The sequence below is a fragment of the Python bivittatus genome, unplaced genomic scaffold (genome assembly GCF_059951505.1).
Source record: "Python bivittatus isolate LINGU-HERP-01145 unplaced genomic scaffold, Pbiv_v1 ctg000010_np1212, whole genome shotgun sequence".
Taxonomy (NCBI): Eukaryota; Metazoa; Chordata; class Lepidosauria; order Squamata; family Pythonidae; genus Python; species Python bivittatus.
Genome location: NW_028277029.1, coordinates 3,195,200 through 3,219,508, shown reverse-complemented (window position 1 = coordinate 3,219,508; position 24,309 = coordinate 3,195,200). Strand labels below are relative to the sequence as shown.

The 24,309-nt window shown below is 43.2% G+C and overlaps 1 protein-coding gene across 2 annotated transcripts in view; it reads right to left on the bottom strand.

The window, feature by feature from the left end:
- Nucleotides 1-528: 528 nt before the first annotated feature.
- Nucleotides 529-24,309, bottom strand: part of KIAA0930 (KIAA0930 ortholog) — a 61,040-nt gene continuing 37,259 nt past the window's right edge. The window contains exons 2-10 of one of the 2 annotated variants that reach the window (XM_088149242.1): nt 23,782-23,930; nt 16,738-16,842; nt 13,144-13,221; nt 11,854-11,955; nt 10,461-10,601; nt 9,687-9,881; nt 8,891-9,053; nt 7,068-7,223; nt 529-5,334 (exon numbers count right to left, since the gene is read on the bottom strand). In XM_088149242.1, coding sequence (XP_088005368.1) covers nt 5,294-5,334; nt 7,068-7,223; nt 8,891-9,053; nt 9,687-9,881; nt 10,461-10,601; nt 11,854-11,955; nt 13,144-13,221; nt 16,738-16,842; nt 23,782-23,930 — 1,130 coding nt within the window. In that variant the 3' untranslated portion in view covers nt 529-5,293. Of the gene's footprint in view, nt 5,335-7,067; nt 7,224-8,890; nt 9,054-9,686; nt 9,882-10,460; nt 10,602-11,853; nt 11,956-13,143; nt 13,222-16,737; nt 16,846-23,781; nt 23,931-24,309 lie in introns of both variants that reach the window. The other variant, XM_088149171.1, reaches the window with a different exon arrangement.

Here is a 24,309-nt window from a genome sequence, read left to right as displayed (position 1 = left end):
TTTGGGGAGATTGAAAGGCTTACCCACTCTTTGAAAACGCATTTTTCTACTTAAATTAATGAAAGCCAAGCTGCTTTAGCCAAACCAAAACCTTAGCGCATCAGACAACAGCATAAATCTTTAGCATTATTCTATATTTCTTTATGGTTTGAGCACTGCTCTTTGAACTCCTGCATCAACAGGATCAAACTGGTCTTAAATTTTTGAGGTGGTAAGCCAAACGAAACTGAAGTCCAAGTAACTGGCAGTTAAATGAAAGGTGGGTGGTGAGAACCAGTTTGGTGTAGTGGTTATGGTACTGGATTACAAACCATGAGACTGCGAGTTCGAGTCCCGCCTTAGGCATGAAAGCTGGCTGGGTGGCTTTGGGCCAGTCCTATTTTCCCAGCCCAGCCTGCCTCACAGGATTGTTGTGGTGGGGAAAATAGGAGGTGGGAACATAATGTATCCCACCTGGAGTCTTACAAAACAAAGGCAGGACTTAAATATAATCTATCAATAAAAAGACAATCAAATTATTCAACTCCACAAGGTTAAATGATGACATTTATTAGTATGCAAAATTCAGAAAATTTAAATGCTGCCACTGGCAGTGAGATCATCTCTTCCCCCTTTAAGTTTTAGATGCCTTAATTAAAAAAAAAGTGGGAAGTATGCATTTTGCTGAAATTAAAACTACATATGTACATTGCCAGCTTTAAAAAGGTACACAGGATAAATGTTCATCGGTTTAAGAAAAAGGAACAACGAACACCATGAATGTTGCAGCTTTTGCCAAAGTCCTTTGTCGCTTGTTCAGGGGCACCAGCATTAAAGTCAGAGGACACCTCCAAAACCTGAATTTTAAGGGGTTGCAGTTGACCTCGATGGGAAATGTTTCGCCTTGCCTGACGGAGGCGTGGAAGCTATGCTGTGCCTCGCTGAAGGATTCCACGTCATTCACGCGGCTTTCCCTGGGCCCTTGGAGTGAACCGAAGTTGAGCAATACAAGAGTTTCGCTTTGTTCTTTAGAAATAAGATTGGGGGGGGGGGGGTTGCTTTGAAAGGGGCCTCTGCTTAAAGCAGAATGGAAGCAAAATCCCCCTTTGCAGCCTTGCTCTCTCCCACTTCTGAGCTCCCCCTGGACTTATCTCCATAAGGCTGGACATTTGCTTGACATTTGCTGTCAAGTTCTTGAAGTTCTGCTTCAAGGCAGCATCGTTGTTCAGAGCCCAGCTTCCCGGGCATCGTGTACTTCCATCCTCCCGCTCAAACGTCTCCAGGCTCTGTGATCTGGCCATCCATCAATTCAGGAGGAACCCAACCCGTTTAGCCTTCTGTTCAGAGCCCTGGAGAGGAGGCCGCAGACCACCGTCTGAGAGCCGTAAGCACAAGGCAAAAATGGGGTGAACATGGGGCCAGCATTTTGAGAGTAAAGCCTTGCACTTCTTTGCTACTCTGAATTCAGCAGCGCCCCCGAATGTGTTCTGGCGCACCCCCGACCTGCAGGCAGCCGTAGCTCATACCTTACGTGGGGTGGTTTTGTCATTTGTAAGGTACAACCACGTGGCTACCCGAATGCCTCTAGCCAGCATAGCTGGAATCCATTAACCAATGGTTCAGTTAATCTTCCTTTCCAAACATTAAGCCAACCGCAAGGTCTGAGTTTGCACAATACATTAGGGTAAAATATGGGTAGCTAGTTTGGATTAGTGGACTTTACTTGGAAAAGTAAAGAAGATAGTGTTTAACGTACTGGTGTAGCTTTCACGATGGACAGTGTTGAGCTTCAGGGTTTAGTAACCATGGTCTAGACCACGGATTTCTTGGCGTTTCGCCGGCGGCTGTGGCAGGCATCTTCAGAGGCAGAGTGACCTGCCACGCAGACCACAGGCAACTGAGCAGGGACTGACTGGGCTCCTGTTTTTATAGCCAGGTGTCCCAACTTCTGATTGGTCTTTAGCCGAGCGGGTTTCCGATTGGTGCAGGTTGATGAGGGCTGGTCTCCGATGGGTTCCTTCTCTGTGCCCGATCCTGATGGATCATTTTGGTGGTGGTGTTTCTTGATTGTCCTTTGTTCATGCTGGCTTCTGATTGGCCATTTCTGGAGTGAGGATTCCTGCTTGGTGCTCGCTTTGTGTGGGGTTCTGGTTGGTTCGTCTGAGCAGCTGGGCCCCGAGTGGGTCCTTGCCCAGTTTGGGGAACTGATTCATGGCTGGTCCTGCTTTGGGGCAGGATCTTGGATCTTGATCTCTTGCTCAGGGCAGAGAAGCAGGCTTTGCGAACCTTCAGAGTTTCTTCTTTCTTGTTGAAGCTGTTGGGATGTTTATGCATCTCAATAACCTCTCTGTGCAGGCCTACGTAATAGTTTGATGTGGTCTGCAGCCCTTGTGCGTCCTTGAATTGAATTTCATGACCACTATGGCACAGCGCGTGTTCCCCTCCTGATGATTTTTCGGGCTGTCCTAGTCTGCAGTACCTCTCGTGTTTCTTCAGTTGGGTGTGGAAACTGCGTTTGACGGTCCCAATGTACACCTGTCCACAGCCACGAGGGATGCAGTTGACCCCGGATGTTGTGAGCGGGTCTTGCTGTCTTTGGCCGATCAAATGATTTCCTGGATTTTCTTAGTCAGCCTGTAGATGGCTTTAACATTGTGCTTTTCTAATAAATTTCCTATGCGGTCAGTGACCTTCTCTATGTAGGGGAGGAACGGTTTGTCCTGCTCAGACACTGAAGATGCCAGCCACAGTTGCCAGTGAAACATCAGGAAATCTGTCCTCTAGACCAGGGTCACTAAGCCCGGCAAGCTAACTTCTTGCCCAAGTCTTGCTGGCAGCCACAGCACCGAAAGCAAGCTCCAAAGATCTCAAGTGATACTTGATGTGATCCTATTTCTGACCCTGGTAGGCTCTCTGCCAGCAAAATGATCTTCAGCTTTTCACTCGCTGCAGTGGCTCTCAACAGAATCAGAGCCCATCTGTGTTTATTCAGGCTTAAATCCAAAGAACTTACCCAGGCGCGTTGTTCGTTTCTTCACACTCTTCAGAGCTGCCAAGCAATTTGTTCAGCTAGGCTTCTTGCAGGGAAGGGCTCCTACGAAGAGTAACTGGTGCAACTTGAATGAGCTTTAGGCGTCTTCAGCTGCTCCCTGAGCAACCCCAACTTTGGCAGGAAGTCAGTTTTTCCCTATTAAACTAACACTTCAGACTCTGTTCCCACGATCTGCTTAACTGGGCGGGGAGTCTCTATGTTGTGAGACCATAAAATGGAGTCAATTGATACATATGTCAGATTTAGCCTAAAACGAGCCCTGTCTTGCACAGGGTTAAATTAACTCTCCCAAGTCAGCTGCGTTGTGTGAGTAGCAAAGCCACATCAATTGCCCCCTCCTACTTAGCTAGTCCCCCAGGATAAAGAGCTGAGAGTAAAGAGCGGCTGAAAAAAACAAGCCCCTTCCATCCGGAACTCACCTCACCAACGCCGATTGGCTGCAGTGAACAAGCCACACCCACAAAGGTCTGCCCGGCCAATGGGTAAGAAGCAGGTGAATTCAAATCTTGCTGAGAAGGCATCTGGATGAGGCTTTCTTTGCGGCTGAATTGCTGGTTGGGGATTGTGTGATCCCCAAGGGATGATTTTTGACCCAAAGGATGATTTTGGGTTAGGGCGTGTCTATAACTAGTCACGAGGTCTGACTGGATTAGTAGCATGTGATGCGAAGAGGCTACGAAGGGCTATCTCATGCTACTGCTACAGTCATCAAGGTAAGCAAACGTAAGGCAGGATGGGTGTGTCAAGAGGGCATCCGTGAAGCATGTAAAAAGGGGTGGGGCTTGGATCATGGGATCATGACTGCCACCTTTAATGCTGGCCCTCTACCCTCCCCTTGCACTGGGCACCCCCGACCCTAATCCTTGTGTGGTTTACTCTGAGTTCTTTCTAAAGGAGCACACACATGTTGCCATGTAAACAGGTTGAACTTCATCTTGTAAACACACAAAATTGTAAGATACATTTAAAATAAAGGTGCAAATCCTCCAAGGATGAGGAAGGGGGACGCATGACATTACAACCCATATCTCCACCAAACAGTCTCCTCTTAAACACTGAGATGAGAATCCATTAAAGAAAAAAATCAGTGCATGTGTTTTCGAGAGTAGTGAAATGCCCTCTTCTACCCCAGCTACGTTTTATGCATCTTCAGACACGCATACAGTAGAATCCGGTAACAATCCAAAATCCACAATATTAACTCTGCGCTTCCTCCAGAATTTTGCCCCCTCCCCAAATTGCTGGAAGAGTATTGGAGGGAGCTTTAGATAAGGATTAGACTTCCGTTTACTGAGAAACCACAGCAGCACACACACAGATCGGTTTGAGGGAAAGCTTTTGAGCTGGCATGGGGATGGGCGGGTAGTAAAAAGGTTTTCGGGAGCTACTTTGATTCCTTTTAATTTCCAATTGTTCAGGCTGAGGTCCGCTGGGTTTCCTTTCTATCCTCCAGCTGGTGTGTTCCTCCTCTTCCTCCAATTACAGGCCCCACGTAGGGGAAGACCGACTGGAGGCAAGTTACACCCGAGGACTTTCCTACAATCTCAACCTTTCAGACACTTTTTGGCTGGACTTCTGGCTGATCTTTGGTAGATGAAGATGACGTCATAGAATTCATCTATGCTACGAGGCTTTAAAAACATCCCGTTGAGAGAAGCAGAGAAAGCTGGCTGTTGGGCTCCCCCCAGCTCCTCCATGAGATCAAATGCCCTTTTTTCCTCAACTTCCCCACTGATGTTATGCTACTTCACGGTCCTACCCAGTTAAAACGCTTACAGAAGGGGTTGCTTTCGGACGCACGCGGAAAGAGTCCCCAGCGGTCCGTGAAATGACGTTCCCTGATTCGCCAGTCTGAAGTCCTGCGGAGGGTGGTCTCGAAGTGTATAAAGATGAATGCATTTTGTACAGGTCGCTTCCCAATCATGGAAGTAGGCGCTAACCAACTGTCCGCAAAGCATCGCTTTTAAACGCAGCCCCTCCTTCTGTGACGTTGGCTTCGTTTCCCCTCGTTTCCTTTTTTATTTTTTGCTTTAGAAACCTTCCGCCAGGTTTATCGGCTAAGAGACGCAAGCCAGTTCTGTTTCTCTTAGGGGAGGAAAGAACAAAGAGGCACTTCTTGATTGGCTGGTAATTCCTAGAGATCCCTTTTTTCAGAATAATGTTATGTTCCTGACACAAGTGGCGGTGTGTGACAGAAGACAGCGATAGATAGTTTTTTAGGCACTTGGCTGCAAGGTTTCCAAGGCAGCGCCCGGCTCCCGGCTATGTCATCAGAATCGGTTTCTGTCGTACCTCCAGAATATCTGGGCAAAGAAAGGATGACAAAGGGTTACCGGGGGAGGAGGAACACAGTTTCCAAGTCCATCTCTTTTGCTACCTAGAAATAACCTGCACAGGGACGTCTGGCTTCGTTTACTTGCAGAGGCGTGGAGACCGTTAGGGGAGACATTCATGAGCAAAAGATTCGAAATGTGGAGATTATACTTCGAAATCCCTTGGTTATTAAAAAGAGGGGAAATGGAATGGTTTTCATCATTAACTTCCAAAATTTGAAACATTCTGGTATTGACTCCAGGCTAAGCCAGGTGTACTTAAGTCCCTTTTAAGTCAAACACTTAATCTGTAACTACTGATTTGCATTCATTTCAACTGACTCAGGGCAAACCTGTATATATCACTTTAAAAACCTGGTATGAAGTTGCCTTTTCACATCTTTCTTTGCTGACCCATTAGCCCTGCTTTGGATCTGGGCTGCAACCAGACTGTCAGCCCAACAAGGTAGACCGGACTAAGAAACCAATGCCAGATAGGCCAGGACTACTTTAATTGTAAAGCTGTAGTAACAGAATCTTGCAAGTCTGAATGTGCTTCCCTTCTCCCTCCCGTTGTCTTCATATGAACTAGGGAGGGGTTTCTCTGAGACATTTTCTCAAGTTACTTTCTTGACCTGGGGCTCAGGCCCTTCTTATCTGACCCTCGCCTTCATCGCAGCTCTTCTCCTGCCCTTCAAAGGTCATTCCCTCTGCCCTTTACACAGACACACCAGCGGAATTTCAATCTTCTGCAGCTTCCCTCCTAAATTTTCCTCATCTTCTGAGTCTTCAGCATTCCCCAACCCAAGGTCCCCTTGCTCCTTTCACCCCTAGCCAGTGGAGTCATTGCCATGCTGACTGAGGATAATGGGAGTCCAGCACAGAGACTATCAGCTTTGGAGAGGGGATTCTGTATCAGAGACAAGGAACAGGACTGCCAGGACTAGGACCAAAACCTTTCTTCAGAAGGTCCTCAGGAACAGGCATCAAGAATATTGTTAAGACACTGCTTCCTGGAAGCATCTGAAGATGCTCCCAACAGTTTCTGACTTATTGAAAGACCAAGAAACAGAGCTGTGCGTGCACAAACATTTGCACTGAACATGCCAAGTGAGTGGGAAATGGGTGGGCTTAACTAGCACCCTCCCATGGCCATCGCTTTGACTTTCTGAATGTCTGCATGGAGCTCTTGGCAATTTCAAGGGGATTTAAGAACCTGCACTGAGAGTTAACACTGGAGAAGGAAGGAAGGAAGGAAGGAAGGAAGGAAGGAAGGAAGGAAGGAAGGAAGGAAGGAAGGAAGGAAGGAAGGAAGGAAGGAAGGAAGGAAGGAAGGAAGGGGAGAAAGAGGGAGGGAGGGAGGGAGGGAGGGAGGGAGGGAGGAAGGAAGGAAGGAAGGAAGGAAGGAAGGAAGGAAGGAAGGAAGGAAGGAAGGAAGGAAGGAGAAAGAGGGAGGGAGGGAGGGAGGGAGGGAGGAAGGAAGGAAGGAAGGAAGGAAGGAAGGAAGGAAGGAAGGAAGGAAGGAAGGAAGGAAGGAAGGAAGGAAGGAAGGAAGGAAGGAAGGAAGGAAGGAAGGAAGGAAGGAAGGAAGGAAGGAAGGAAGGTCAAACTCCTTTGTGTATAACCAGAGAACAGACGCCATTCTTCCACCCTCTTCATTCATTCCAGGAGATGCACCTGAGGAACTTTAAGAAGGTAGCAGTTGAAAGGCAGAGCAGCCTTACCAGTTAAAATTCGATGCAACGGCAGCGTGACGTAGGTTAAGTGTGCATAGAGGAGGAAGTTTTCATCCGTTCGGTTCAACTTCAGCCAAGAACCCACCAGAGAGCGTCCAGTTCCAGATAGTGACCGGGACCGTAGGTTTGTTGCATTATGCAGATCTGTCAGAGGGAACAAAGTTTCAGGGAGGAAACTAATGCATGTGAATTCCCTTACTGAATCAGACCAGGTGACCTGGTTAGCTCAGTGGGGCCCCTCTCAGCAGCAGCCCCGGATATTTCTTAGGTCTCACTGCTGCGGGCGAGAGTCAGATCCCCACCCTTCAGTTCACCGTCATATATAACAGCAATTTGCTTTATTTATATGGAGAACTGCCTGAAAGCAGGTCCGCCAGTATTTCCTTAGCTCAGTGGTCTCCCCTCCCTTTCCTAACAATCTTTTCAGTAAAGACTTCACCCTTGAATCCTTAATAGGGAAAAGGAGAACTGAACCCAGGGCCTTTCCCTGTAATGGCATTCAGGCTTCCGCTGATTTTTTTTTCCTTTTAGATGTTTTTATTGCAATAGAATGAAAAGAAAGAAAAATACCCATAGTATTTTTAGTTAGCAAAGTAGTATTATATTGAACTTTATGAGAAAAAAAAAAAAGGAGGAGGAGGAGGAAGAAGAGGAGAATTTCTTCTGGAAATTTCTCTCCTAGAAAATAGCTCCAAAATTTGTGTCAGTTGTTTGAAACTCCTCTTCCTTGCCCTTTGCTGGAGAAGGAGAAAGATTATTCAAACATTCTTGCACCTCAGCAACCCCCTGCTGTATGTCTTCTCAAGCAGGCAGGCAGAAGATCCACTGAGAGACCTAGGGGGGATCTGCCCGATCTTCAAGACTTTCTGAATTTACTGCAAACTTTGCCTCTTCCCAATACAAAGACAGAAAAATGAATTGATCCAAAGCATTTGCCAAAAAGTTCTTCAACCAAGAGAAACTGAGATGGCCCATTGCTGCCCTGGTCAAATTGATTTCTGCAAATCAGTTTACGGAGGGGGCTGGATGTACCACACCTGAATGTTTTTTCCATTTTATAAGATCTCTGCAAAAATGCCCAGGATTGTTCAAGACTTAATAGAGGCTTTTTTTCCCTTTTTTTTTTTTTTTACTTGCAAGGAGACAAAGTTGAACAGAGATTTTTTAAAAATATATATATAACTCACTCCTCTGACCCAGCGTCCTAAGTTGGTTCTAACTTATGGTTTTCTTGCACAGGATAAAGTACCTTTAGTTAGATTTGCTGCCCAATTCTATGAATCTCTTGCCAAATAACATGTACACATGAGTAAAGTGGTGATTTAACAACAAACAAATAATTTCACTTCATTGTAAATCTCTGCATGAGGATCAATTCTCAACATGACTACATTTTCTCCGCAGAATTTGGGCATCTAGAGTGAGACAGCGTACAAATCTTTTAAATAAATAAAACATAAATAAATCCCACAGTTGAATTCAAAGACTCCAAACCTGATTTAGCCCTACCGAAGCATTTTGGCAGCCCACCACTTTTTTCTCGGCATCATTTTAGCAAGATTCAGAAGCACTCATTGAATGTTGACAGCTTGACTCCTTCCCAGTTTTCACTGGGAAGCAAACCAAAAATGTGTCGAACCTCCCAGGAAATGAAATGCCAAAAAGACAGAACCCTCTGCCCACCCATTTGTCTTGCTGCTCCCTCCTTCCCACAACTCACAGCCCCTTAGCGTAAATGCTAAAAGGGCAGCGCCTTTCCCAGCAGTTGACAGCCCCAATCTCAACCCAAGGGCTCTCCCCAATTCTCGCACCTCCACCATCATCATCCCGAAAGAATTCCTCGCTATCGTTGGCCGAATGGGATTTCTTCATCTCTGCAATTCGATTTCGGGTCACTTTCCTCTTGAGAGATGGGGAGAAAAAGGAAGGGCGGCTGTTGCGTTCTGGAGTCGGAGGGGTGCTGAAGGACGTGACCTAAGACGGTGAGAGGAACAGCAACAGGTGAGAAGCAACCAAGATTTATACTGATTGCCTTCCATGGTGCTCAGTATTGTCTTCGAATGGCAGTCTAGTGGATAAAAAATCCAACTCATTTCTGTTGTTATTGTTGATTTATTTGAATGTTTCTGTCACGCAAGGTGGCTTACACTTGCCTTGAGACCTAAGCATGTACACTTGGGGGTCCTGAATAAGCATCTATAAACCAACTTTCATTTATGGACACTGATCCATCAACTGACCCTGTTTGACAAGGTTACCTAAAACAGTCAGGTGCTGAACTTGGGAATAACCAGTTGGCTGTCTATCAGCCCTAGTTGACTCTTGGAAGTGAAGTCAGCAGCTGCATGCTGAAATTTTCACTCATAAAGTCAAGCCATCGGCTCCCACAATTCTAGAAACAGCTTTTAATGTTGTCCCTTGTGCTGGATCTTAACCTGATCCTCAAGGTTAGTCATCTCAACTCAAGGCCAACCAAAAATGCAACAAATGGCAAAGACTTTGTGACACAAAATGGCACACTGTCTCTAATACCAGACTTTATTCTTTCAAGGGGCATGTGAGACTAGAGAATGTCATTAATCCTGTGCCAAGGCAGAGTTAACTTACTCTCTCATGCAGCGGTGAACCTGGGTTTGAATCTTCTTCTGTACCATAAGGAGAAGTGTCACCCGTGGAAACGCGACCCACTGCCATTTCCGCATGTCCTTTGGCCTGAGGCCCCTTCATACGTACAAACTCCATATTGTTGTATTTATAAAAACCAAAGGACATCCTCTGTGCCATTTTGGCTGCCACGCTCACCTGCAATGGATAGTCAAAATTCAAACCACTACATCATGGACATTAACTATGTGGACCTCTTCCAATTCAACTTCTCCTTGAGTTGGGCACTGAATCTGCCTTGGTTACCGTTACGGGATAGAAAGAGGGACATTACCAATTCTCTGACATGTATCAGCAACTTTTGACACATTCAACCATCATCCTTGTGGACTTTCTGGATTGGACATGCCATTGTTCTGTAATTGTGGCAAGGGTCCAGAAAGTGGTATTATAAAGTTTAGCTCTGGACTGTGCCATTTGTGCTGTAGAAGGTTACCAGGTTCCAACCTGTCCCCCATGCATTTAGTGTCTATATAACAAATCCGCTTTCTCTAGTCTAGATCAGCGGAGGAATCACTGTCTTGTTTAAGCAGATGAAATGATCTGAAGAGTGATGGAGTACTGTACAGCACGGTAGTGATTAACCTCTTCTTTCCCTGTTATTATTAAATGTAGACTTCCAATTCTTGCTCCACACACAGGCAAGGAAGCCTTTCTGGTTGGTCCCACCTTGTTTGCGCGAGAGACAACGGCTTGATCACCATTAAGGACACTCACCCTATTGTCGTAGACCTTCTTGAGGGCTTCGTAGCGGATGGATCCCTGGAAAATAACTCCTTGGAAAGTGTTGCTTTTGTCACTGGCCACCAGCTCCACACAAACCATCTCGCCTTCCCCTACAGTCATGTCATTAAATACCTAACGTGTCGTCCAAATAAATCAAAGGAAAAATAAGTAGCTGTAGAGAAACTCAAGGCCGTCTGTCATTGCCTATGGCTAAGTCACAGATGACAAACTGAGGTTTAACAGCACTGCAGAAGTCTATTTCAGGAAAGCAAACTCTCAGTGAAAGGTCTGGGGGACACTGAATCTTCTAACAATTTTAAAAAGTAGTTTTATTATGGAAAAAAGACCCCTAAGCCCAATTTCCTATGATCTGCTGTAATATAAACCACCAAAGATGATTTAGATCAGCGTTTCTCAACTTTGGTAAGTTTAAGATGTGTGGGCTTCAACTCCCAGTAGGCTGGCTGAGGAATTCTGGCAGTCTACACATCTTGAAATTACCAAGGTTGAGAAACACTGATTTAGATAAGTGAAATAGTGTGAAAAGCAAATTCAGATCATCAGAATTCATACTAGGAATAGAAACGACACTTAACATATCCTTAAGCACCATTTCTCCAAGCCTCTAAAACCAGCAGAGTTTTGTGATGCAGCTCAGATCCACCAATCTAGGTGATTTCTTTCGATTAGGCTTTTAGTCAAAACTCCATCAAACTGCAAGTGATTAACACCTCTATGTAGCAATGTTTCCTGTCAATTTACAGTGGTGAATTTAAATTCTACCGCAAGTAGAGTTATGGATGTATGGACTGAACAGCACTTACTGCTTCATTTTTTTAAATTACTTTTATTATTTAATTTTATTATTACTTTGCAAATTCTATCAGAAAAGACAAGCAGAAAAAAGCAGAAAAAAGCAGAAAAAAGAAAAAGAGAGGACACTTACAAAATGTTATAAAATGTGAAAGTAACAATGGTATAATATTAAAGTATCTTATATCAGTCTGAAGCTTTAAGTCAGTACTAAAGTTAATGTTAGATTATTATAACATAACTAACAACAGTCGCCAATATAATTCAAGTCATAAGTTATAAACTAAGATAAAGAAGTTGCAGTAATTTCTGTCTAATCTGGAAATTCTGATGTGTGTAGAAACCATTAAAAAATTGAGTATCATAATCTTATGTTAGGAAAAACCCAATCTTTGGATGTGTTATAAACCCATTTATAAGACTGGATTCCAAAAAATGGTTTCCACATTGAGTTGAACTCTATATCAGATTTTTTTTTTTTTAGATATGAAGTTAATTTTGATAACCACACATACTTCCATAACTGTACTTGCCCTTCTACAGAAGGGACCCGCTCTGAGGGAAGACCTACCTCTTCAAAGTTGTCAATCATAAAAAATATGTTTGGATAGCTGATCTTCGATTCCTCGCCCTTGCTGTCCATGGGGTGTTTACTTGGAGAGGCAAAGACTTGCTGGAAGACACCATTTGGAAAATATGATGTAATTTGTGATATATACATAGTAACATATTCAGCTATGAGCACTAGCAGGAGAAGGAGATGGTAAGATGATTGTAAACCCTGGATCCTCCACTAATGGATCAAGTGAACAAGGTGGAGCAACCCTGCAGAGCATGAGTTCTGGAATTCTTCCCATCCTCTTAATAGCAGCTCGGACCTGTCATGTTTGGGGGGGGTGGCTTGGAGTGGAGGAGTTGCCAACATTTGGAGCCCCTACCCACTTGCCTTTTCCACGGGGATGTACTAGAAGAAATTTGGGGAAATGATTTTCTATGAAGCCCCATTTTTCAACCAATCCTTTTGCCATCTTCTCCAACTGTAGCAAATTTGATCCTGTTCTATTTTCAGAGAGTTATCCTAGTGACAGACAGGATTTCAGGTCCTTCCACATTTCCAATATCCTGTTGGCTTGGAATGAGTAATAAGCTTGCGAAGCTGGGGTTCTCCAAGTCTTTCCAAACCCTTCACCAACAGTGGTTAGGCCTCCAGAACGTTCTTCTGTATAACGAAGGGTTGCATCTATGTATGTGTCCATTTCTATTCTCCCTGTGTTGTGTCTATGTGTGTATGTTGCACCAGGGAAGCACAAGGTGGAATCATATGTTCCATTCTGGGTCATATGCCCAGGAGGGAGTAGGGCTCAGAATGGAGCAGTCCCATCAAGATCCATTTTCTCCTAAGCTCCAAGCTGGATCCAGCCCATTTTCAAACTGGATCTTTCTTTTGCTGATTCCCCCTGCCCCCCATTGCAAATGTGGTCTCGTTTTGTTTGGTTTGGGGAAGTCATCCTGCAGACTGACAGGCAGATAGAATCCTGTACCCCTTTCTATAATTTCTTTTGGTCACTCTGTTGGGTTTGGAAGAATAACAAGGGTTTGGCTCAAAGAAGAGGGAGGCAGAGGAAGAAGGGGAGGGCTTACATTTTAATCTGACCTTGCGATGAGTCGATTAGGGGAATTTTACTAAGCCAACTGAAATTCCCCCCAAAGCTATCCCGGGGTTATGTCTGGGGGTCTCACTAATTAAAACTGGTTGAGATATATAGGAAAACCAGGATAGAAGTACATGAAAAAAGGGAAGGAGGCTGAAGCCAAAAGGAGGGGACACCCTTCAAACTTCCCAAATCGCAGAGCTTCTCACCTGGGACTTCTTTTTATGGATGTGAATATCCCCTCCATCTGAACGAGTACATACCGCACACGTCACTACATAATCCAGCTGAAAGAAAATCAAGCTGTTGGCAACGAAACAGCATCTCAGGTTTCTCATTCAGTTTTCCTTCTGCGCCCACGCCCAGACCCCCAACAGAAAATATGAGATCCTTCAGTTTTCATTTAATGAAATACTCTGAAGCTATTCAACAGCAGAAGCCAGATTCTTCTCTTCGTCTTCCATGTTCAGCTGCAACAAAGGTCAATGCAATCCTACAGGCCTACAGGCTCTGCTGCTTCACCTAGCTTCCCCGTAAGTCTTGTCCCTTCTTGGATCTGTGGCCTCTTGCCTCTCCATCTATTCCTCCTTCCAACCTTCTTTTCCTAATCTGTGTTCATGTGAAACTTTCTCAGGCTGCAGTGTTTTTCTTTTGCTCAACGCCTTCCTTCTGTCCTGCGTCCATCTCAGCATTGTGTGGTTCAGTTGCTCAACGGCAGCTGAGTTATTTCTTCCTGTTCTATTGCTCTGCAAACCACCGAGAGAGCCCATAGCCACCCCCAGTCATAAAATCCTTTAGCCCATTATACTATGGCTTCCAGATGAGAGAGGAACCAACTAAAAGGACCCATTTTGCTAAAAAGGTTCTTTCTAAACAGGCCAAAGGATGAGGAAAACGCAAAGCTACGGAAGAGCGGTTTCATGCAGGACAGCAGATTCAAGAGTTGGTAATTTAATTGGTTCGCTGCCTTTCATCTTAAATCTGCAAACTCTCAGAACAGATACTTTCCTGAGATATCACGAGAACAAGGAATTGGACAGTTTAAATTATATCAATATTCTTTGAAGAAAAGGGCATATTTCAACCCTACTCTAGGAAAATACCACTGTCAAGCGACCTTACAAATCAGCCCTCAAAGCCCTTACTTTCTTGTGAGATGGGCGGTGTCCAAATTCGAAATATAAAGGAAGGAAGGAAGGAAGGAAGGAAGGAAGGAAGGAAGGAAGGAAGGAAGGAAGGAAGGAAGGAAGGAAGGAAGGAAGGAAGGAAGGAAATCTAAGAAATGAAATAAACTTTTATCCCATGGAAATAAAAACATGCTTTCACAAATTAAATTGGAGGGCTGTTGATTAATCTAGTAATTCCTGGAAGTTGGACTAGTCCAAAGAGAGAAAAAAAATTGAGATGTGGAGGCAACAGTTTTGTGAGGCTTAAAACCCCTCTTGAAACCTCCCCCCTGAGAAGTTCCAAATATTTTGGTCCCTTCCACTTTGGGTTCTGGAATTTAGAATTGTCAAAAGGGGTTGCTCACCCCTATCCCCTAACACAGTGTTCCTCAACCTTGGGAACCTGAAGATGTGTGGACTTCAACTCCCAGAATTCCCCAGCCAGCTGGCTGGGGAATTCTGGGAGTTGAAGTCCACACATCTTCAAGTTCCCAAGGTTGAGGAACACTGTCCTAATATATTGAAATACTTTAGAATTTTTCAGAATAACCGGAGATTTATTTATGTTATTTGCTTATTGCAAGGGTTTGTTTGCTGCGCTTCAGTTTCAACAACAGAACATTCAAGGTAGATGAAATCACAAATTAAAACCTAATCTGAAACAACAATATAACAGTTTTGTTTTCCCAAAAAAAGCCAGAAGTAGGGCAACTTTCTATAAATCATTAGCACCTCTGTCTGACAAACGTCGAGAACCTCTAGAAATGAAACAAATCCACAAAGGGGCGTGTGATGTCTGGCACTTTGATTAATAACACCAAAGCCTAATTTAAGACTGACAATTAGGCCTTTTCAAACAATCAAAAAACAGTCAAGCTTTTTCCACTCCAATACCCCACTCCAAGTGGCCGCATTGTCCAGGTGGCACCCACCAGACAGAGAATGAACACCATGTAGTATCCTTGTCCACTCTGCACTGCTATTGGATCATCAGCCTGCATGTAGGAACGCATCAAGGGAGTAACAAAGTATGATTTGGTGGCAAACGTGTTGGGGAAAGAAGGAAGCTACATCGGGTGTTTTGGTAGAATTCTAGAGGTAAGTCTTCTGCTAAGTAAGGTAACCACCAAACATGGCTTCTTCCAGCTGACTTTGGAGGAGCTTACATACCTCACCGGGTGGTTGAAGAGAAGCTCAAGCCCATGGATAGGGATGGTCTTGAGCTTCAGAAGAAAGGCATGAAATGAAATGGAAATTTTAAAAAATACATAGGAACCATTCTTCAGATCACCACACAGATGGGCAGGTAATCTGCAGGAACAAACATTGCTGTAGACCTTGGTACCATTTGCTACTGCCTTATATACTATGCCCATATCACTAACATTGGGTTAAGAACATTGGTGAGCAAGCCATTGGTAGATGGAAGCTGCATGGGTTGATTCTTGGAGAAGGATGGCAGCGATGGAAAATGGGCTAGGCCATACCAAGACAATGGGGTCAAGCTCTCGGTAGCCCATTTTTCCAGAAAACAGAAGGTTTTCTTTAATAAGATTTATTGGAAGAGAATAGAATAAGATTACAGAAATCTGAGCCACTGTATTGCCTTTACTTTAGAACCCAATTTATGTCTTGTCTAATTCAGGTGGAGACTTTTTCACCTGAATTAGGTGAAAGACTTCAGTTTTACTCCTGGCCTCTGCTTAAACCGGTGAGGGGACTATTCTCTTAACTGCCAAGTGAGGAATGCCACAGGAGAAGAACCTCTCTCGGGTTCTCAACAATCTTGATTTGTTTAGATTATTGGGATGGTTTGGGGAATAATGGTGGGATCTTGACCTTGGCTGATCTTAAGAGAACTAAGCAGGGTTGGAGCTCACTGGATGGAAGATCACCAGGAAATCTCTGGGCTGTAGGTTAGACAAGGGAGAGGGGAAAACTCCCCAGAAGAAGACAATGGCAAACTTTTTTTGGACTGCAGCCAAGAAAACCATATGGACATATCCATGAAGTCACTAAGAGTTGAGCTCAGTTCAAAGGGGATGTTATTTTATTCCACTGTCCCCCTCAACCACCAACACTCCTTTCTCCTGATCTTTCCATGAGTTGGCCATTGAAGGTTTTTTCAGCTTCTCAATCTAACCTTTAACCACTGGATTTCCTGATAGTTTCCCATCCAAATACTAATCAGGCCTGACTCTCCTTAGCCTTTTCAAGATCTGCCAAGGTCAGCCAGAGGCACGAATCTATCTTGTTACTAGCATTCAAGGTGAACTCATGGGAGACCTTCCTATGTGCATAAAGCTTGGAGGCAGACCTAGGAATGGCTGGGCCCAGTGGCTTTTTTCTGAACGACCACTCCTTTCCAGTGAAAAAAAAGTGTTCCAGGCGCACAGGCCCACCACACAGCCAGTGCTCAGTGCATGGATTCCTAGCCAAGCTGAAACAGAAATGCTGAGGAACAGATAACCTTATTGCTGTATTTAGACAGATGAGGAACCTGGAAAGGGCCAAACGACTGGTAGACCATGCGGATGCAAGCCAAGGTAGCACTCCCATTCTCAAATACCTCACAGATAGCAGGCATCCCCATTGCTAATACCAGCAAACCTTGGAGAAGAGAAAGATTGAGGTCACCTTCTGTAGTATAAGGTTCAGGTAGACGCTCTCCTCCCAATCAATATCAGGATCTCCCAGGCCTGGAAGCTTCTTGGAATCTCTGCGATACACTTCAACTTCAACCTGCTGAGAGAAAGACCAACAGTGCAGGTAAGTATTACACTGCAATGGGAAAACTAGTATTTCAGGGTTCAGAAGCTTCATAAGGATGGACAATGATTGTTCACAGGCTCAGGACTCAAGTCTCAAGTTCAAGGCAAATATGGATGGTACCTGAATCTAACTGGTTCCTACATTTTCATCCCTTTTCTCATAAATCCAATTTGGAGTAGGGAGGTTTCCACTGCTACCTTCTGAACAAATAGCCCTTAAGAAAAGTTACTTTCCCTATGGTAGGCTTCAGTAACATGGTGTCTACCAACTTTCTCCCACGTATTATTTTGCTCTTATTGCCTCTTCTGTCAGGTTAGGTAAGGACCCTGATGTCACTTATGAAATAGCTAGACTTAGGGTGTTGCTTCTAATGTCCACCAAGAGCTTAGCACGGACTGGATAATGATGACGATTTAAGAGCACCTAGGCAGGCTTGGGTAATATTGAAAAGAGCTAAACAAGGTTAGGAAGGGTTGGTATTTTCCATTTAATCCTGACATTTTAGGGTCAGTGGGATGGAAGTGAGTGATTATGGTGGTATCTTTGAGTTTTTAATTATGACTTTGTTGGATCACAAAAACGCTACGCAAGGTTAGATCTGCAGAGCACGTTGAAGAAGTCAGAAAAGTGTCTTGGAAGAATGCAATAGCAAGGCACTTTGGTATTGTTGTCAAGAAACCTACATGTAGTCGGTGTAGTCTCCATGGGCCATGTAGATTTCAGGGATTTTTATCTTTTAATACTGACTTACCTAAGAGGACTTTTGTAAGAACTGCAATGTATGTACACAAAGTCCTCCAAACATTGTAAAGCAGATTATACCTTATCAATTAACAATTGTAACATATGAAAAACCCATTGTGTTTGTTGAGACCTTCTGAGATAGCCTGAAACCTTTTGATGTGGCTTCAGCAATCTCTCACTCAAGGATACTGTTAAATGTTTTTCCAAACATTTTTCCATTCCAAAATGGAAAACGGTCATTTTGAGATTGGCAATACAATGTCCTGGGGGGTTGAAATGCTCTGATATTACTTTGTCTTTGTTTTGAGCCCTGGGGTCAAATTTGTGTCCAGTAATTCTTTTGTGCAAAGTTTGTCCCACTTGTCCTATACAGAATCCAGAGGGGCACTCCTGGCAGATCCCAACTGAAACCCCACATTGGTCTAGCCACTCCATACATCTGATAAAGTGAGCTACAGTTCACAAAAGGTTATGCCTTCTAATAAAACGTGTTAGTTGGACAAGGTGATCCCAGGTTCCATCTGAAAACTGCTCTGAGAAATTTAGATTGTACGGATTTAAACATTCTGTAATTAGAGTTATGGCCCAATTGTGCACTGTCTAGAATAGTGCTTCTCAACCTTGGCAACTTTGAGATGCATGGACTTCAACTCCCAGAATTCCCCAGCCAGCATGAGCCAGTTTTTCAACCTTGTCAACTTTAAGACATGTGGACTTCATGGCTGGCTGGGGAATTCTGGGAGTTGAAGTCCACACATCTCAAAGTTGACAAGGTTGAGAAACTTTGGTCTAGAAGCTGGGCCAGTGACTTTGCCTGGAACCATTTGATGGAATCCAGGACCAATCCTACACTCCCCCCATCCCCTGCCACTATGGCAGAATTTCTGAATGGCTGTTACATCTCTCTGTCCTGCCAGAATTACATCCTCCAATTGTGTTTTCATACTTTGCTGGGTGGGGTAGGATTACTGACGAAGGGAAGTTTATATGCTTGTTCCTGGAAGATGTTCAGCTAGGAGATTCAGATGACTCCATCTTCCATCTGTAACCCTCATATGTTTTTCCACCCATTCTTCTTCCTTATTTAGCAAAGCTAATACACCAAGGAAGGAAAGAAGTAGCTGGTAACACAAGGAGCCCTCCACTTTTCACCCCAGAGGGTGGGGAAAACATATGAAAAGCTCTTACTATTAGTGATCCAGATTTTATTTTAGAGCTAACCACAAAGGAAAATGTAAATGTTCTCAGTGACGCAGCTTCAGCTGTCAAGATCGTGTCTAGAGCGTACAGCTGATGGTCATCTCTGGTCTATGTAGGCTCTACTTCACTGTGTTAGAGATGCAGGAGAACATGAAGATGATTTCAAACAATTCTTAGCATTTACAACGGAGCAGCACCCCAACCTCCTGAGTCCACACAAACTGGTATTATGTCCCAGCAACCAATGGGTAGTAACAAGCATTTTTAAGAAAACATTTCCTAGTGAATCCTTCTCCTCCTTAGAAAGGTTCCAAGTAGTCTGAGAGTCCTCCTGAAGTCCTCCTGAATTCATGGCTACCACTGGATGAGCAGGTGTGGAGGCCATGACCAGGGGGTGTCTATGCCCAACTTCACATGATGTGCCATTTGCCACCTTACTGAAAGAGAAGGCCTCATGATAGTAACTCATGTCCTTATCACCAACAGTACAGATTACTGCAATGAGCTGTGCATGGGCTATCTTTGAAGACTACTCAGAAGTAGCAGCTGATGTAGAATGTAGCAACCTACCTGCTGATGGATGAAAGCCATTACAGAAAATTCCACCTGCATTGCAGGAGATGATTTGTCTCCCACCTGGTTTCTAGCTACAATCCAAAGTGTTGTTTCTGATCTTTAAAGCTTGGATCCAAGGTCCCTGAAGGGCCACTTTCTTCGGGTAGTACTAAACTTGTCCTAGATGAGAATGCTGCAGGTTGTCTTGACATGGGAAATAAGACTGGTGTGGGCTCGCCTGATGGAATAGCTTCCACCTGGTGGTTAGGTCAGTGACAACCCAGGCATCATTTTGAAAGCCATCAAGATGGGGGCTTATGAAAGCTGGGGCAGCCTTAGATGGGTGGACATTATTTGATGGATTGCATTTATGCTTGTCGATGATTTGGCTTTTAGAGTTTCATACTTTTATGTGTGTAAGCCACCAGGAGTTATTGGATTCTGGTAGTACATGAATGGAAACAAGCAAATAAATTGTGTTGGGTTTCAGCAAGTCCTCACAGAGCTGGAAATAATTAACTGGAAAAGGAAAGATCTCTATTAACATGTCCTACTGTAATTTGGTTGATTTATAATTCCATTTGCAGTCCTGATACTAAAAAGCAACAGTTCTGTTTTTATTAGTTTGAATACAGGAAGAAATTGATAAAATGTTGATTGTGATTCAGGTAAAATCAGGAGGGAAACGAAGTATGGGGGGGAACAGACAATAATCATTATAAAACATTTATAGCATAGAAAGAGGGAAGAGCTCCTTAACATTTAAATGGAAAAAGAGTTAGATGGAGGTTAGACAAACTATGAGAGGGTTACCAATGAATCCATAACTCGAAGACTGATACATTCTCTCTTTTTTGGAAGAACAGTAATCTAGGGACAAAAATCTCCATTTGGGTTCTCACTACCATCATCAATTCAGCAAACCCCTATCCTCTAAAAGTTGAGAAGCTCACGCCTATAACACAAATCTTTCAGCAAAGTGAAAGGCTGATTCATGCCAACACAGAAAACTCAAGCGCAGCCTTGCTCCTGCCCAGAGTGAGTTGTTTCCCTTTCTATTTAAGAATCACAAGTACACGCCCAAGCCTTGTTCTGTAAATTCAGCTCTTTTTAGTCCTGTTTGAAGAAGAATCTCAAAAATGCTTGGTAGGACATTTTTACTGCTCGCATCTTTTACTTGGAAGCAGACAGGACTGTGCACAGCATTGATCATTCAATTTCTGGGCCACAGTTCCCAACTACCTCCCCCTTCCAATTATATCTACGTATTCTGCTCTTGAGTTGCCAAGAGAGAACTTCCAGGCCCACCTCACCATGATGTGAGCAGTCCTGACCTAATTTTTGCCTGGAATAAGGTATGTTTCTCTTAATGGATTTTAGCAAAGAAGTTGATGCAGTTGACTGTTTACGTTATAACTGTTCTTCATAAATAATCTTGAATGGTATGGTTGGAAGGTATACATAAACATCTGTGTATCTATACATATTTTTCAGCTTTTCATAGTAATAACAATAATAATAAAAGAGTAGAAAATATCTAGCATTAGTGCAGTAAGCCTAAGTATTCAAAATGTTTAATAATGTCTCAATCCTTGTAAAAGTCCTGAAGTATGTTTGTATTCTTATCCATCTTTTGCAGCCGAGACACCAAAACTGTTTGAGGCCTTAGTGAATTCATCAAGAATGGAAGATGTGAGTTGACAGAGTTTCCACTTGATGGTTCAGTCATAACAATGTAAGACAAGCCCTGTTGTTCCTTTAAAGATATCCTATTATTATGACAATGAGTATTTTACTAAGCTTCAGATGAGAAGCAGAGCTTTTGCTCAGTCTGATCAATTTTAGTGACAATCAAGTTTGGAGCAGGTAAGCCTCTGGATGATATCAAGCCAAACCAGGAGATTTGGAATGAAAGTTGTGTTGGGATCAGACCTCTTCCACGGCCTAGCTAACCTCATCAAATTATGGCAGGGATTGTGGAAGAAGAGAAGCTAAAACATATGTATGACAGAGCAGGATACTTTAGTCAATAGCGAGAAACATCTATCATGCAAAGGAACGCAGGTGCCCACAGAACAGTTGAGACCATGATTTGTCCAAACTGAACACACAGTTTAATCACCTGCAGAACATCTCTGAAGACCAAGGCAGGATTAAAGCAAAAAATGTAGGGAGCAGCTGTGCAGAGGACTAGCATGAAGGAAGATCTTGTTCCCATCCAAGGTGGAAATCAGGCCTTGAAGATGTCCCTATCCCCCCTCCATCGAAAGAAATAGTATCTTCTTGAATGGGACTGCAGCTTAGATGGGCCCATCATTAGCAAACAGCAGGCAGTGCAGAAGGAGATTCATGTGTATCTATGAAAGCCAAAGGAGGAGTCTGGTAGCACTTTTTCTGATTTACACATTTTATTAAAAGGCAGAAGCTTTTGTGAGCATGCAAAGAAGCATTAAAGGGTTTCTCTGTTAGGGTTTTGCAAATTAGCCTTGATTCAATTCAAATTGGAGATTGGCAATTTGAAGAGAGAGAGATTTGATTGTGCAATCTGAGGGCAAAACAATTCCGTTTGCTTTGGGATCTAATTTAAAAAGGAGACTCTTTTAGACTGAAGCAGTCTATCAATTTTATAAATAAATAAAAATAAGCAACGGTTGCTTGCCACAATATTCTTTTTTTTTCTTTTTCTTTTTCTTTTTTAAAAAACTTACTGTTGGGTAGCTGGTCAGATACAAGCACGATTAGAAATCTCGCTGTATTTTTCTTTTAAAAATGTAAAGTCTCTTTTATTGCCGCAATCAAGAAAGAGCTATTGAGTTTTAAAATGCAATATTGTTCATTCGCAGGGAGATTTTCTTTCAAACAAACAGAATTGGTACATCTTAAAGCTGCCAAGGTTGAGCAACACTGATCTAAGAGGTGACATGTGGAGGCCGTTGTAAATCACAGAACATTAATTCCATGCTTCACCAATGAAGCAAATACTTAACCAATTTAAACTTCTTAAACCCTAGTTTGGGGGGCAGGGGAGAATCTTTGATAAATTAATTTTGCTTTTCGAGACTAACCTGAAAAGAGAACACAAAATAAAATATTTAAAATAAATGGGGCTTGTTTCCTGTATTTGTATGAAAATATCCCAAAAGCTGCATTTCTAGCAATATTTTCAAGTAGATAGAATAAGGCTGAAGTGCAAGATGAATAGGAGGCGTTATTCTCTTTTTTGTTCTGGGAAAAACTGTAGGAAGTCAAAATGTACACACATTTAAATGCAGCTCCAATCTGATGCAACGTTATTAGGTGTATAATTACATTCATAACCACAGGTGATTTTTCTTATGAAGATGCCATTGCTTTTACTTTATTTAAACTATTTTCTTTACATTTTTGCTAGCCCCCCAATTGCTAGGAAAGCAAGTCACCTGAGATAAACTGAACCAGTCCTTCAGTCAGGGATGGCCTCAGAGAGGTTAACTAAAATGGATTCATTAAAATGAATTAAGTAAAAATTAAAATGAAGACGGGGACCCTACAATTGAGCGTGCCATCTTGACCTTTTTGGCCCCCCCGCAGCACCTAACCCCATTGTACTAGGGCTGCTGAAAATGGGAGAGACGATGCATCTTTTTAAAAAACTTCCAGTGATATAAAAGCAATTTTAAAGTCTTGAACAACGTTGATGTCCGGTAATAGCATTATGGAAAATAGATAATTTATTAAAACATTTTGTAATCAGTGATTATTTGGAAACAAAAATAGGGAATGGGTCAAATTTGGGTTTTCTTTTACAAAGCTGTTCAATTTGATGAAAAATTGTTGGACAGTTCAGTGCAAGTACAGCTTTTCAAAGGAGGTTTCAGGGCTTCTGGGGTTTGAAAGAGGAATCTTTGGGTTTGAAATACTGGTCAACCCTGGGCACTGCCAGCCCTCCATTTTTACGAATGGAACACACCTCCCTATGGCCAGCAACACTTAATTTCAGCAAATTATACCGCAGAAGCTCTTTGGGGAACTGAAAACAACTTCTTGGTCTGCATCGGTGACATAAGACAATGTTTCTCTCCTTGCCCAGCACACTTTGCTTCTGATTTACACGGAAGAAATATATTCTTTTTACCAGGTTAAAAAAATCTCCCTTCGGTTGAAATCAATATCCATGCCTTTGATTTTCCTTCTAATTTTCTCTCAGTTGAAAAGGGAACCCACCAGCCCAGTGCTTCTCAACCTTGGCAGCTTGAAGATGTGTGGACTTCAACTCCCAGAATTCCCCAGCCAGCATGGCTGGCTGGGGAATTCTGGGAGTTCAAGTCCACACATCTTCAAGTTGCCAAGGTTGAGAAGCACTGCACTAGCATTTATGAGTGAAGAACAAAAAAGACTTTTCTTGGAGTCTCAGTTTGTTAACCAACATACCTTCTTCCCTTCTGTATTATCTCCAGCAACGTAGGACAATCTCCTGCGAACATAGAAGAGCATGTCATCTTGCCTCGGAGCCCATTTCTCCATAAAGTAGGTGGAAAACATCCATGTCCAGAATACAATGCGGTCATCTTTGAAACACCCTAAAAGGAAGTGAAAGGAAGGATTAAGAACTGGAGATGCCCTGTTGCATTCGCCGGGGTTAATACAAAGATGTCACCTGCATTGATGATTTAAATAAAATTGTATTGAAATACATCTGGCAGGGTAAAAAGTCAAGAATAAAGCTTAAATTACTACAAGATACAAGAGTAAGAGGTGGGTTTGCCTTGCCTAACTGGGAATTATACTACCAGGCGACAAATCTGATGTGGGTAAAGGACTGGATAACTTTAAGAAATAATAGACTATTGACCTTAGAGGGACATGACCTGTTGTTGGGCTGGCATGCTTTCTTATGGTATAAGGGAACGAAAACACAGGGCTACTTTAGAAGGCACTATATTCGAGAGGCATTGTTTT